The 13,112-nt window shown below is 41.9% G+C and overlaps 1 protein-coding gene across 3 annotated transcripts in view; it reads left to right on the forward strand.

Annotated features, from left to right (window-relative positions):
• The first annotated feature begins 622 nt into the window (after positions 1–622).
• The window catches only part of esrrgb (estrogen-related receptor gamma b), a 30,780-nt gene continuing 18,290 nt past the window's right edge, over positions 623–13,112 (forward strand). Inside the window, exons 1-3 of one of the 3 annotated variants that reach the window (XM_028397081.1) lie at positions 623–1,116; positions 8,487–8,902; positions 12,456–12,572. In XM_028397081.1, the coding sequence (XP_028252882.1) occupies positions 1,067–1,116; positions 8,487–8,902; positions 12,456–12,572 (583 nt within the window). In that variant the 5' untranslated portion in view covers positions 623–1,066. Of the gene's footprint in view, positions 1,117–8,486; positions 8,903–12,283; positions 12,297–12,455; positions 12,573–13,112 lie in introns of those variants that run through there. The other 2 variants (XM_028397080.1, XM_028397082.1) reach the window with 2 other exon arrangements.

Below are 13,112 nucleotides of genomic sequence, written 5' to 3' on the forward strand. Positions count from 1 at the left end.
CAACATTACGCGGACAAGGTGAAGATCCACTCAAACTTCTTCTTCTCCTGTTGTTGTCATTATTATCCTTCCTGCTGAGGTCATTGTCACACTGGGTTTTCTCAGGATTGGTAGATACCCTCTCTCAGTGTGATTGGTGAAGTGCTGTGGGAAGCAGCTGTCATTACTTTTAAAGGAGAGCAGGCTGTGGAAAGGCAGAGCCATGGTGGACAGGATAAAAGGGAAAGGTTTAGCTCCATAAGCTGGCACTGAGCCCTTAAAAGCACTGTAAACAGACCTGTGTAAATCACCCTCAGTGAACCTGCTGCTACTTCTGTTGCTTGTCAGTTAACTTCTCACATCTCTCTATCTTTCTGTTTCTCTCTCTCTCTCTCTCTCTCTCTCTCTGTCTGTGTGGGGGGGTCTGCTTGTTTCTGTGTTTTTTGCAGCACTCCCTTGTGAATGGACACTGACTGCTTTCCCATTAGCCCATCACATCCCAGTAATCTTTCATCTCCATTGGCCACTGCTAGGACGGCCCTCCCAAAAACGGACCAATGGCAGCCGCTCCATATGCACCAAGCCACTCCCTCCTGCTCTTAAAGAGCCCCCTTGTCTTCAATGGAGACTCAGTCCCCTCACAGACTTACTCAGCCTGAGTGCGCTCTCACCGCTGCTGCTCTCCATCAGTCCGTCTCTTATCTATTATTCTCTCTCTCCCGCTCGCGCTCTCTATCCATCACTCCCCTCGATCTCTTCTTCTTTACACTTCCTTTCATCATCCCTTCCTCAGGTTCTTTGTTTCTCTCTGTTTTGTCTGTATCACCACTCTTCTTCTCCTGCTGCTGCTCCTCCTCCTCCTCTGCCTGAGCGTGCAGCACCTGTGCAGACTGGAGTTTGTTGGGCCGTGTGTGTGTGTGTGTTGAACAGTGGAAGGAGAGGAGACAACACCCAGGAACACCTGACCAACATTTCTCTGAAGACATGTGGAGACTTAGGAACTGATCTCCTCCTCCAAGCTTTTTCTCCTGCTGTTTGTTTGTCTGTTTTTATTGCAACACCTGGAATGCTTAACGTGGACTGATGGATGTTTCCGAACTGTGCATCCCCGACCCCCTCTGCTACCACAACCAGTAGGTGATTCTCTTTATATTTATCTTTTTTACCTCCTTCCATCACTTTCTGACTCTGATTATATTTTCAATTTTATTGCGAAAACACACCTCGTCTCTATGTGTGGGACAGCTGTAGTGCCGGTGAGGCTGCGGTAGCGCTGCCTGCAGGGAGTCCAGGGTGGACGGTTGCCCTACAGCTGTCCTGCTCTGCATCAGGATCTATGGTTTAACTTCAGCCACAGGGAAGAACCAGGGGCAGATTAATGCTGACAATACATAAAATACTGCAATGCATGTGACACACAGGAGGAGATAACCGTCTGTGTTTTGGATGAGGCTTCTCTCACTTTATTGTGGTTTACATTTATACACCATCACACATAATAGTTAAGTCAGGCTTAGAATATGAAAAGAAAATGCTGCTAAAAAGTTTTTAAAGTGCAGCTTTCTTCACTGCAAATCAGGAAATCGCAGGTTATAGACATTCCTTTGGAGCACCAGATCTCACCATGGCTTACATGCCTGGAAAGACGCTGCTCTTATAACAGATATGACTGTACGGGAGAGTCTATTCCCTGGGATCCTCTTAATATTAAGCTGTAGATGGGATTGGTATGGTTTAACCCGCTTAGCACTTTGAACAAGACTGTGATTCTACAGAAAGGGAAAAAAGGAAATGTCATGAAGTTTATAGTGTATCTTCTTTAAACCTGCCAATCTGAATAGACATAAAAAGAAATTAAATATGTATAATTGTTCAAAAGCAGCTGCTGTTAATAGAAGAAGTTAGTTTACATTTCATTCTACATTGAATACATTTTTGTTTTTATCATATTTACATGTCATCTTCAAAAAACACACTTCATTCAAACAAGTAAAATCATGATAATTAATTGCAGTAACACTTTAAAGAGGTTCCAGTATGATCAAATATGTAGAAAACACCACTCCAGGATGTAGATTACATTTATTTAAATGTCTGTGATCTCCTAAAACATGTTTCAGAAATCAGTTCAGAGAAAGAAACGTCATTTGTTTTGTTTTCATCTTATACAAAAAGAAACAGATCGCAGTTAAAAGCATGTATTGTCATTTAAAGTGTTGACATTCAATATCACAGTTCCTGTGCAGTAAAGAACACACACACACACACAACCTGCAGTTCTTCTATCAGTCATCTAATTCAAACTTTTATTTGGTTAAATCAAGTTTTTTTTACAGGTTTTATGCAAAAATTTCAATTATGAAAAATGACAACATGATGTCATTAACCTAATGTGACCCTGCACCAGGTCAAAGTGCACACTGTCTGTGTGTGCTGCATGATTCTGTACTTTCACAGGCAGTATAAATAATGTGTGTGTGTTTAGCATGCACACACCAGAAAAAAAACAGCATTTTTATACTTTTTGTCAATAAGCCCACAAATGCTGATGTTTACAAACAACATATTTAGTTCTTCTTTGAGATTAGTACTGCTTTAAAATATATTTTATTCAGTTAAAGCAAACGTTAATAAATAAAGCAGCATTTTATTGCTGTAAACTGCAGATAACTTACAACCTGTCTAATAATATGTGTCATTTGAATTAACCAGGTAGTGCAAATGCATTCTGAAAATCCGAACATTAAGCTTCACTTAAGGCTGTGTTCAAATAAGGATTGGCTTTGGAGAGTGCTATTAACCCATCGATGACTCTTGTCCTGACGCTGAACGGACTGGTCTGATAAGTGTAGTGTCCAACTGTTACGCCATGACAGACAATCCAGGCTTCCACACAGGTGCTAACTTTGATCCATCTTAAACCTCCAATCTGAGGTTGTTTTGGCGTTTCTTTTAATAAAGTTAGCTTAATGCGTAACCACAAATTAAAACACTGTGCAGCTTTAAACAATGTGAGTCTGAATGGAATAATCTGCTTTTTAAAATCTACACATACAGGGACGCTTCACATTTAAGTCCATCTAATTTCCCTTTTTTATAGTAGAATTCTACATCTTTTATCATAAAAAAACACAAATATTCTCCTAACAACTAATTGTTAATTTAAAAATGTATATGTGGTATTATAGTTTATAAGAGTCAGCCACGGCAGGTTTGGCAGCGACTGTAAGTTTAAATATTCAGTTTACTTTAATAAATCACTCCTTTTTTTTCTTCTGCTGTTGCCACATGTAGGTGCCCTTCACAAGAAAACAAACAGGAATGCATAAGCAGTCAAACGTATGCACACACACACACACACACACACACACACAGACGCCATCACATACACACAGATATGTGCACAGATTAGACCAAAGAATCGCACACTGACCTGGGATCTAATATTAGCAGTGGAAGCACCTGACTGTGTCTGTTAAGAGGAACTCTTCATCTTATCCAGCATCTGCATTTATCTCACTGCGCTTTATGAACCAGTTAATTGTCGTGTATTTTGTTATTTTAATTTTTAATATTGGGTGCAAAGATTTTAAATATATCGTAATATAATAAAACTTACTGTGCAGCAACTAAAACTACAGCTTAAATAATTAGCTTAGGTACAGAGCGAATGCAGCGCCATGTTCCACACTCTGTGTGTGTTTGTCAAAAGGGACATTTATCCGAACAGCAAATCGCATTTTAAAGTTTAGAGACTGGACACTGTGAAGTGTGTGTTGGGCGCAGAAATGGTTGAAAAGGATCATAAACTTGCAGCAGCGGTTTAAACTGTCCTAGCTTTGTTTGATAGTTGGCTGATTTGACCGAACTGTGAAACCAAAAGAATTCAGTCCACTGATGGATGGAGGAAGCAGGTGGTGGGAAAGTGCTGAGGACAAAAAAAATACAAAATCCTCTCCAACTTTTTATATTGCTCACAACCAGAGATAAAAAGAATCTTAAACAACTTAAGTCGCTGTTGTATTTTTTTTTCTTTTCTCATGACTGTCATGTTTATTAATGGCAATGGCTGCTCCACACGAGGCCACGGTCCACGCCGCGGTTCTGTGTGTGACGGCATGAGAGGGGGAAATAACTTCATTACATGTCACGACCCCTTCCTTGATATAGATATATCCTTTAGGCAGCCTGTCAAGGACTCTGAATTCATCAGAATGTAGATGGACGCCCCTTAGCAGCCGCTGTCCAATCAAAACATGAATGTGCTGAATGTAAGCAGCAGAGAGGACTTCTTAGAAGGAGTTTGTTTTATTGATCAAATGAAATTAACACACACCCACACACACATACACACAGAAGTCGAAGAAGAAGCAGTGCGTCTAATCATGGAGTGCAGGTCAGCCAGCATGTTTAATTTAATGGGCCTCATTGTAGCTTCACGAGGTCTCACATTGTGAACTTAATTCCTCTTCACCACGTTAATTTGCATTGTGTCAATTGACCGGAGCTCTTACTGTATCAGCTTGAGTCTCACTTGAAATTCAGCCCATGCCCTAATACCATTAGGCAAATGCAAAGTTGTGTCATTTACACATTTGGAAAAAAAAAAAAAAGAAAAAAAAGGTGGGGGTGGGTGGTGGTGGTGGTGGTGGTGTGTGAGAGAAAAGCCAATTTGTGCCGAACAAGACTCGCTTGTGATTATCAGTGGATGTTATTACTGTGGAGAAGCAGACGTTTGAAGGTTATGTTTCTGGGCAGTAATTGAAATGCAAAATAACATTAGGATCGATGGCCATCTCTGTTTATTTATGAAATCAATATCTTAACTGTCCCTCATGAGTCCTCCTCTGATTCCCAATGACGGCTTAAGTCTCTGCTCGTTTATTCTTTCTACCCCCACCACCACCAGCACCACCACCACCCCGGTAACCTCCTTCTTCTGTCTCTTTTTAAAAGGCAGTTAGGGGTGTGTTTGACTTTGCAGAGAGAGCAATTTCCTCGAGGTGGTGGATGTGTATGTAGATGGGGGTTGATACTCCAGGTAAGGAGACATCATCCATGTGGGAAATCTATGCAATCTCTCCTCGTGGCAGTGACATTGAAGAGGCCATATGCTGGAAGTTCTGTGCACTCTGTGTGTGTGTGTGTGTGTGTTACAGATGCAGAAATAAAGTATACCCGTTCAGTCTAAATGCAGTTCAGGACCTCACTAAAGAAGATCTTATATTTAAGAGGTTTTAGAGGCTTAAGATAAATTACAAAATGTAACCTTCATTTTGTTTAAAGATTCAATCATTATTTAAGTGTAATGTTTAAAAAAACTCCTTTTTTTTCTTTTTTGTTAAGTAGTAAATGGACATTTGAAGACTTGTGATGGACCATGATTAATTGAATTATAAAGAAAAAGACAAGTAAAATAGCTATTTTTACTTAAAGCGGTAAAACAAGGAATGAGCAGACTTACAAAGTCTGATAACACACCTAAACAGGTGCCACAGACCCACCACAAACACAGTGACAGCCAAAAAAGAATAGTCTAAAAATCTAAATAACAACAACAATACGACAGATTTTCCATAGTTTAAAGGCAAAAAATATAGAATTTATTTATAAAGTCTTGTCATGAGCTCGGTTTTATGGGCTTTGTAGGAAGAAAATAGAATTTTATATGTAGCATCATGAGTTCACATGTGTTTGCATTGTGAATATTAAAGATTTAAATCACTTAAAGTTCAAAATCACTCAGCTTATAAATGCGTTTCGGCCTGCGTGTATGAATAATTTGAATTTAAGAACATATTTGATGACCTTCATTTGTGCCAATGCTACAGTATGTCAGCTGCATGTTGCTGTTACTACTTAACACTTGGACGACACGCGCTACCCCATTTTCCCCCCTCGCATGACCATTCATTTCCCAGACATCCCAGCCGCGGACTAACAGCGTAATCTATGTGTCAGGCAGGAAGGGGGCACTCCGTTTAAAGCTGATAGAGTTTGCCCCAAACAAGGACAGCCTATCATAGAAAGATTAATGAACTAATTTCATGCATGGCTCCTTGCCTCTGTCCTTCTGTGCTTCCATGTTGGACTGTGTGTTCAGCAGCGTGATTTACGCCGCGTTCCCCGCTACAAGCTTAACCCCCAAGCTTAACAATAATATTTCCCCTCAGTGGGAAAATACATTGTAAAATATGTAGAGACAACCCTTCACTCAAGGCAAGGACGGCGTGAGGTCATTGTGGGGAATTGTTTTAAATATGCATTTTATTTTTTTTATTTTTTGACTGTGGGTGTAAATTTATTGTGCTGAAATTCAGAAGCTAGAAAACATATTTCATGGAGGAGAGGTGGATGGATACAGGATTTATGTTGGGAAGCTGGGGATCTGCAACACTGCCAGCATGAGCAGGCATGCCAAAACACACACACACACACACACACAGACACACACACATGCAAACATTTGAGATTTTAAGCTGCTCTTTTGGGGCATTTTCTGCACCCATCAGACTTTGGCTCCAAAATAAATAAATAAATATCAAAGGATGCGCTGCATTCCAGCCCTATTAAACATTCTGTAGTTTATTTTTTTGTGTGTGTCTAGACTGTGGTGGACAGACTGAAACCTGTGCATCTGCTGCTCTGAGGCGTCCATTGTGGGACTGCCTCGGCCTCTCAGAGCAGCAGAACAGAGAAGGCAGGTGACCTTCACGTCTGTCTGATGAGTCCTGCTTGTCTGCTCAGTTTGTACCATTTTTCTGCGCGGCGGAGCAAACACTACCCCATTAGATATTAGGTGCAGTATATTTGACTGTGTGTGTGTGTGTTGCCAAGGGAGAGGGACAGGTTGAGGAGTGTCAGGCTGTGCTTAGAAAACTCTATGTGTCTTTATATTAAGGAAGTGGTGGTTGTAGGTGGTGGTGGTGGTAGCGGGTGGGAGGGTGGGGGGGCCAAATTATGAAACTATGAAGCTATTTCTGTCGGCGCGAATTGGTGGTTCGTGCCATTATTTCATTTCGACAGATTTGAAAGGACCCATTAGAAATTTCCATTAAACCTAACAAAAAACATCTCCCCAGCGTTGCTGTGCGCTAAGTGTGGAATGAACTACTTTTTACATATGCCACAATGTACTATTCCACAGGGATTCCCCCCCTATCTCTCTGCGATGATGTATTAACTGTTACCACGCCGCTCTCTCCAATTCCCTCAGATGGGAGAAAATATACCGTCCAATTGACTATAGGTGCGCACTGATTGCTAACAAGGTTTAAGTTCCTGTGAATCTTTAATAAACCACAATAACCTCAGAATGAAGACTAACATAAATGTTGTAGCTCTCCATCTATGTTAACAGTCTTTGACTGATTAAAAATGCATAAGGAATGTCTGGGACCCGTAAGAGGAGGGTTTATTTTTTCATGCCTCATCTGGAACAGGAAGGAAGCAGAGGATCAATAGATCTGATCTGGGCCCAGGGGTAGAGGCTATCTCCTCCTCTCTCTCCTCCTCCTCCTCCTCCTCTCCCCTGCCTCCACTCACTACCCGTTAGCAGTTAAAAGAGAGATTTCATGTTGTCGGGGCCTCTTCTTAGATTTACACAATGCAGAAACGTAGCAGAAATTTCAAGAAAAAAAAAAAGCAGCAAAAAGTTTCGGACATGACACAACTTCGCATTGCATTCCTCAGTATTTACGGCACCAGGGTGAAGTAGTGTAAAATCAGCTGTGACAGACAGAGCCAGCAGTTCTAACACAGACCCGGGCCTCATTTCATGCTTCGTTCGAGAGAATATTATTGAATGGAACGCAACATTTACTGCCTCAGAGACAGAAATGAGAGGTGGCTAATAGAATTCTTAAAACTTGCAGCAGTAGCAGATTTAACTCTGTATTTCTACTTTACAAATTTGTATAATAAAATATTTTGGGTGAAGAATTCAATCCCGGGTCAGTGCCTCTTCCTCACTGAGCTGTAACCCAGCACCGTCCACTGGCAAAATAACAGGAACTATTGATCGGTTCATGTATTACCCATGATCCTCCATATGCTGAGTGTAACACCTCTCTTTGTCCATTAACATCCCTCTGATGTTTCATTCATTCATTTACTTCTGGCAGCCAACCAATTGTGGGCATTGTTTTGCAAGATGTATGGGGCATCTGTTGACATGGTCGTTAGTTACCATTTTGCCTGAGAGGAATAAGCTACTGCACTATATCACTTGGCATTCCAGCACGTTAATGGTTGTGTCTGTAACGTAATCTATCAAACTCGGATGAAGCGGCTGATGAATTTCTCACAGAGTGATGTGGTGCTGATGTTAGAAAGCTACAGTCAGTGGACCATTTCCACACCACTGAGGTTGTCCTTCTTCTGTTTAATGGACAGAAAACCTATAACAACTTAGAAAGCTCCGGAATATTGTTTTGTAGATGTTCCTGTACTTAACATGAATTCAGCACCAAAACTGACCATATCTTCTCCTGTGTGCACTCATCCAGGTTGCTAACCAGAATGCCCTCTGACGACCGACACCTCTCCTCAAGCTGTGGGTCTTACGTCAAAACCGAACCTTCAAGCCCTTCCTCATCACTCATAGACAACGGCAGCCACCACAGTCCCAGCGGCAACTCCGACGCCAGTAGCGGCTACGTTAACGGCGGAAGTGGACACTCACACACCTTGGACTCCCCACCAATGTTCAACCCAGGCATGCTCGGAGGCGGCAACGCCTGCTTGCGGCGCTACGAGGAGTGTTCCGGCAGCATGGCCGACGACTCGCCAATCAAGTGCGAGTATATGCTAAATGCCATTCCCAAGAGGCTGTGCCTGGTGTGCGGTGACATTGCTTCAGGGTATCACTACGGGGTGGCCTCCTGTGAGGCCTGCAAAGCCTTTTTCAAAAGGACGATACAAGGTATTTCTGTCATCATCTCTCAGCTTTCTGTGGCTCACCTGAGCCGATGTGTTGTGATGAATGAAAGCTTTTACCTTCTTTATAAAAGTGTAATAATACAAAGTGCTAAAAAAGTATTCTCTCCATGATGTAGTCAAAGTATTGAAAAAAAGCTCTTCTGTGGTCCTGTATACTGCGTATGACATCAGCATGTGTGCAGCAGCATTTTACTGTTGCAGGAAGGCATTCAGATTCCCAACCCTGAGACCGCGCCTACCAAAGGACCACCAGATATATCTGAAGGGTCATTCATTTGACATGTAGTGGAGCAGAAGTGTACAGAAAAGTAAAAGTAGAGTAGCTCAAAAATGGACTTAATTGAAGGCATAATTGTCTGTTTTATTAGCTTTACTGTGATATTTCATCGACCAGATGAAAAGTTCAGTGTCATGTTCCCCATGTGTTCCAGCATCGCTATCCGGGACTGAAAACGGTGTAGCGATTACAAATGTCTGCGTCCGGCATTAAGCCCAGACTGTAAATCTGCTCTGGGTTGCGATTTTTGATGTCTCTGCATGTGAATCATACATCTGGCATCAACTCGGCCATGTGTGGGATCTGTTCCAGAATAAACACTCAGGCGTAGAGATAATACGTCACAAACTGAGATGCAGATTTTTACACTTTGTTTGCAGCATGCTGTTTTCTGCATATATGGAGTCTGGAAGGCCAATTACATGGAGCTTTTTTATAAAGATGGATGTTTGGATAGCTGGTTGTTTCAGAAAATTCGTCAGGGCTACACAGTCCTGTACATGCTGACCTGTGCGTGTATAGAACATAATATAACGACAAGAACTTCATGGTGCGCTGTTCATGTCTGTCTCTACAAAAGTAAATAACAATGCTCACGTGTGACTTTGTGTCATCTGGTCCGAGATCTTCTTCCTTTCACTCTCCTTCGTGGAGGACAGGCCTGTAACAAGCTTAATCTGTCCGTCATTCGTCCTGAGCCACGGGAGTTTCAGTCAATAACAATCAGTGTTGGGTGACTGTAATTAAGAACCAGGCATTTCATTGGGAGAAAGTCAAGAAAGGAGGGTGGGAGGTGTGAATCTGTTCTTTGCCCCCAGGCCCCTGTCGCCTACACCCAAGAGGGGTGGAGATGGGGGCCAATTAGAAGCTCAGGCACGTGTTGTCGGGGCAATAACAGAGGAAGGGGAGAGAGAGAGAGAGAGAGAGAGAGAGAGAGCGCGACTGAGAGAGATGCTAAGGAGTCCTCTAAATAAAGGCAGAGGGACAAGGGACAGGGGACGTGGTCATTCACAGAAAGGAGAAGCCACTTTAATGGAATGGTAATCAGGAAGGGGGGTCCCGGCCTCGGTAAAGGAGGAGGACAAGGAGAGGTCCGGCTTGAGTGGAGATGAGCGCGTGGATAATAGCATGGCATAATAATATATCAAAATTTAGAGGGAAAATAAGAGAGGTTAAGGAAGGATATTAGAGTGGTTGAAATGTCCTTTGAGAAATAAAGGTGGACACAAGACCTGATTAACTAAGAGGGTATGCCGACAGTGAGCTTTTAGAGGGAGCCAATTTAGGCCTATTGTGGACCCCCAATACAACCCATATACCACACACACAGAAATACACGCACACACACATACACATAGACACACATGCATATAAACACAGTCTATTTTATGTCCATTCACTGTATTCTGTTATTTTTGATTACTACATCATGTTTTTGATTAACAAAACAACAATTTCAGATGCTGACACTGATCATAAATCAGACAAAAATATGTCAACAAAAACAATAACAACTCGTTCCCTGTATAAAGGACACTATGAAATGTATTGATCAATAGTGGGATGTTTTTAGGGCGCCATGTCTGCTCTCTGGCTAAAAACTCTGTGACTAAATCCAGACTTTTGAGGGAAATAAATCAGAATTCTGAGTTTCTCAGCAGCTTTAAGCGACTCTTATGTAAATCTAAAAATATATAGTTTTGTTTCGTAAAATTGGCAATTCAAAATTCTAGATTGATTGGCATCCGTCTATGCAAATGTCATCATGTTCTTCTAGTATATTAATGCAATAATTATGCACCTAATTTTGCCTGTAGGTACCTCAGCAGACCCCTCGAACATCATGAATACTTGTGCACTGATTTTATATATATATATATATATATATATATATATATGTATATATATATATATATATATATATATATATATATATATATATATATATATATATATATATATATATATATATATATATATATATATATATATATATATATATATATATATATATATATATATATATATATATATATATGTAAGACATGCTGCATACTTTCAGTTTGTAGGGTTATATATACAGTGCTTCTGCACACGAGCACTGCAGTGTACTTTATTTTCCCTCTGCTAATGCCTCTCAGTTTAACAGACTTTACCTACCCTGAATCCAGCAGCAGCCTCTGCCAACATCCTGGCATGGTGCCCTGGGCCCCTAACTGTGCATGTGACCCTGCTGGCACCATCCATGCCAGGGATCCTGACAAATGTTGGCACCTTCTCCTTGACCAACAGGGGGTTTTGTGTGTGTGTGTGTGTGTGTGTGTGTGTGTGTGTGTGTGCGTGCGTGCGTGTGTGTGTGTGTGCGCGTGCGTGCGTGTGTGTGTGAGAAGAAAGGGGGAGCAGCTTTGGCAGATCTGCAAAAGACAACACCTGGTTTGCTGTTTTTAGGTACCATTAATACGTCTGTGGACTTACGGGGCATTGTTTAAACATTCAATCATGAGATACTTGGGAAGGAGAATTTGTCATTGGATTCGTGGGGTCATGTCAACTTTTGAAGTGTGTGCGTAATGATTTGGGAAAAGAAAAAAGAAATGTTAACCGGAACCTGCTGAGAAAGACGGGCTGTGGTTACATGGCAGCAGATTCAATATGTCTGCATTTCTGCCTGTTTTTGGACCCGAGTGATTAAATTGCATAGGAAATATTTCCATAGTGAGCCAACAACCGTCAAGACAGACTTGAATAATACATCGAGCTTTGCTACATGATATGGGAGCCTTAGATCGTCCAGTCTTAACAGCAGCTCCATGTTCGTGAACATTATGCAGAGTGCTGGGCTGTGCGTCCATCTCTGAGCCCTTGTGTTGTTGAGGGGAGGGCAGCTTTCCCATCATCCTTTAGGGTGAAGAAGGATGGGCTGGAAAGGGTCGCGGCGAGCATTGCGAAGAGCACGCTCTGCATTAATGAAGCTAATTTATCTGTGAATCAAAATGGGAGTGGGACTCCGGGGCGGGGAGGTGCTTTTTACATGTCCCATCAAAATGCCACTAAACCCTCCTCTCCTTCAGGAGTGTCACACGGGGTCACCTTGGGACAGGTGTGTGTGTGTGTGTACATGCATGGGCTGTTGTTGTGCCTGTGGTATACCACTTAAGATTTGATGTCCTCTTGTCTGCAATAATTTTAAAACAAATTATTCCTTATAGCTGATGCATATCTTTAGAATAATGAATCCATTTTCTGTGATCTTCCTCAGGAAACATCGAGTACAGCTGTCCGGCCACCAATGAATGTGAGATCACCAAAAGGAGACGAAAGTCTTGTCAGGCCTGCCGCTTCATGAAATGTCTTAAAGTTGGCATGTTGAAAGAAGGTGAGTAAAAAATGTTGTTTTATATTAGTTATTTTAAAATTTTACACACAGCATAATGTCTCAACAACAAAAAAGAAAATCAAGTCAATCCTTACATATTATTTTCATTTCGTGTGTTTTCTATGCCTCTTAAACTTGTAAGTGAAAACACCCAGCCTGTAAGGTCTCTGTCTTGGGTCTAATGCCGTCTCTGGGCTGCATGTAGTGGAATGGTCAGCGGTCAGATATTAAATCCGCCTGTGGCCTCAGGGAGACACCGGTGACATCACCCACAAGCCTTACTTACCTCTTCTCACACGGCCGAGTGTTGTACTCAGACGGGTGGAGAAAAGCTGCTGAGTTGGATGTTCTTACCAAGACTGACTGAAATGTGTAACAGTACTCTTGAAAAGCACAGGCTGTTCCCCAAAGACTTCCCTCTCCCCTGGGCTCTGGGTGTCTCTCTGTCTGTCCCCCTCTCTCTCTCTCTCTCTCTCTCTCTCTCTCTCGGTCTGTCTGTCTGCCTTCCCCTCTCTTGCCTGGCATATTGATCCGCTAAAT

This window comes from Parambassis ranga, chromosome 24 (assembly GCF_900634625.1).
Source record: "Parambassis ranga chromosome 24, fParRan2.1, whole genome shotgun sequence".
NCBI lineage: Eukaryota > Metazoa > Chordata > Actinopteri > Ambassidae > Parambassis > Parambassis ranga.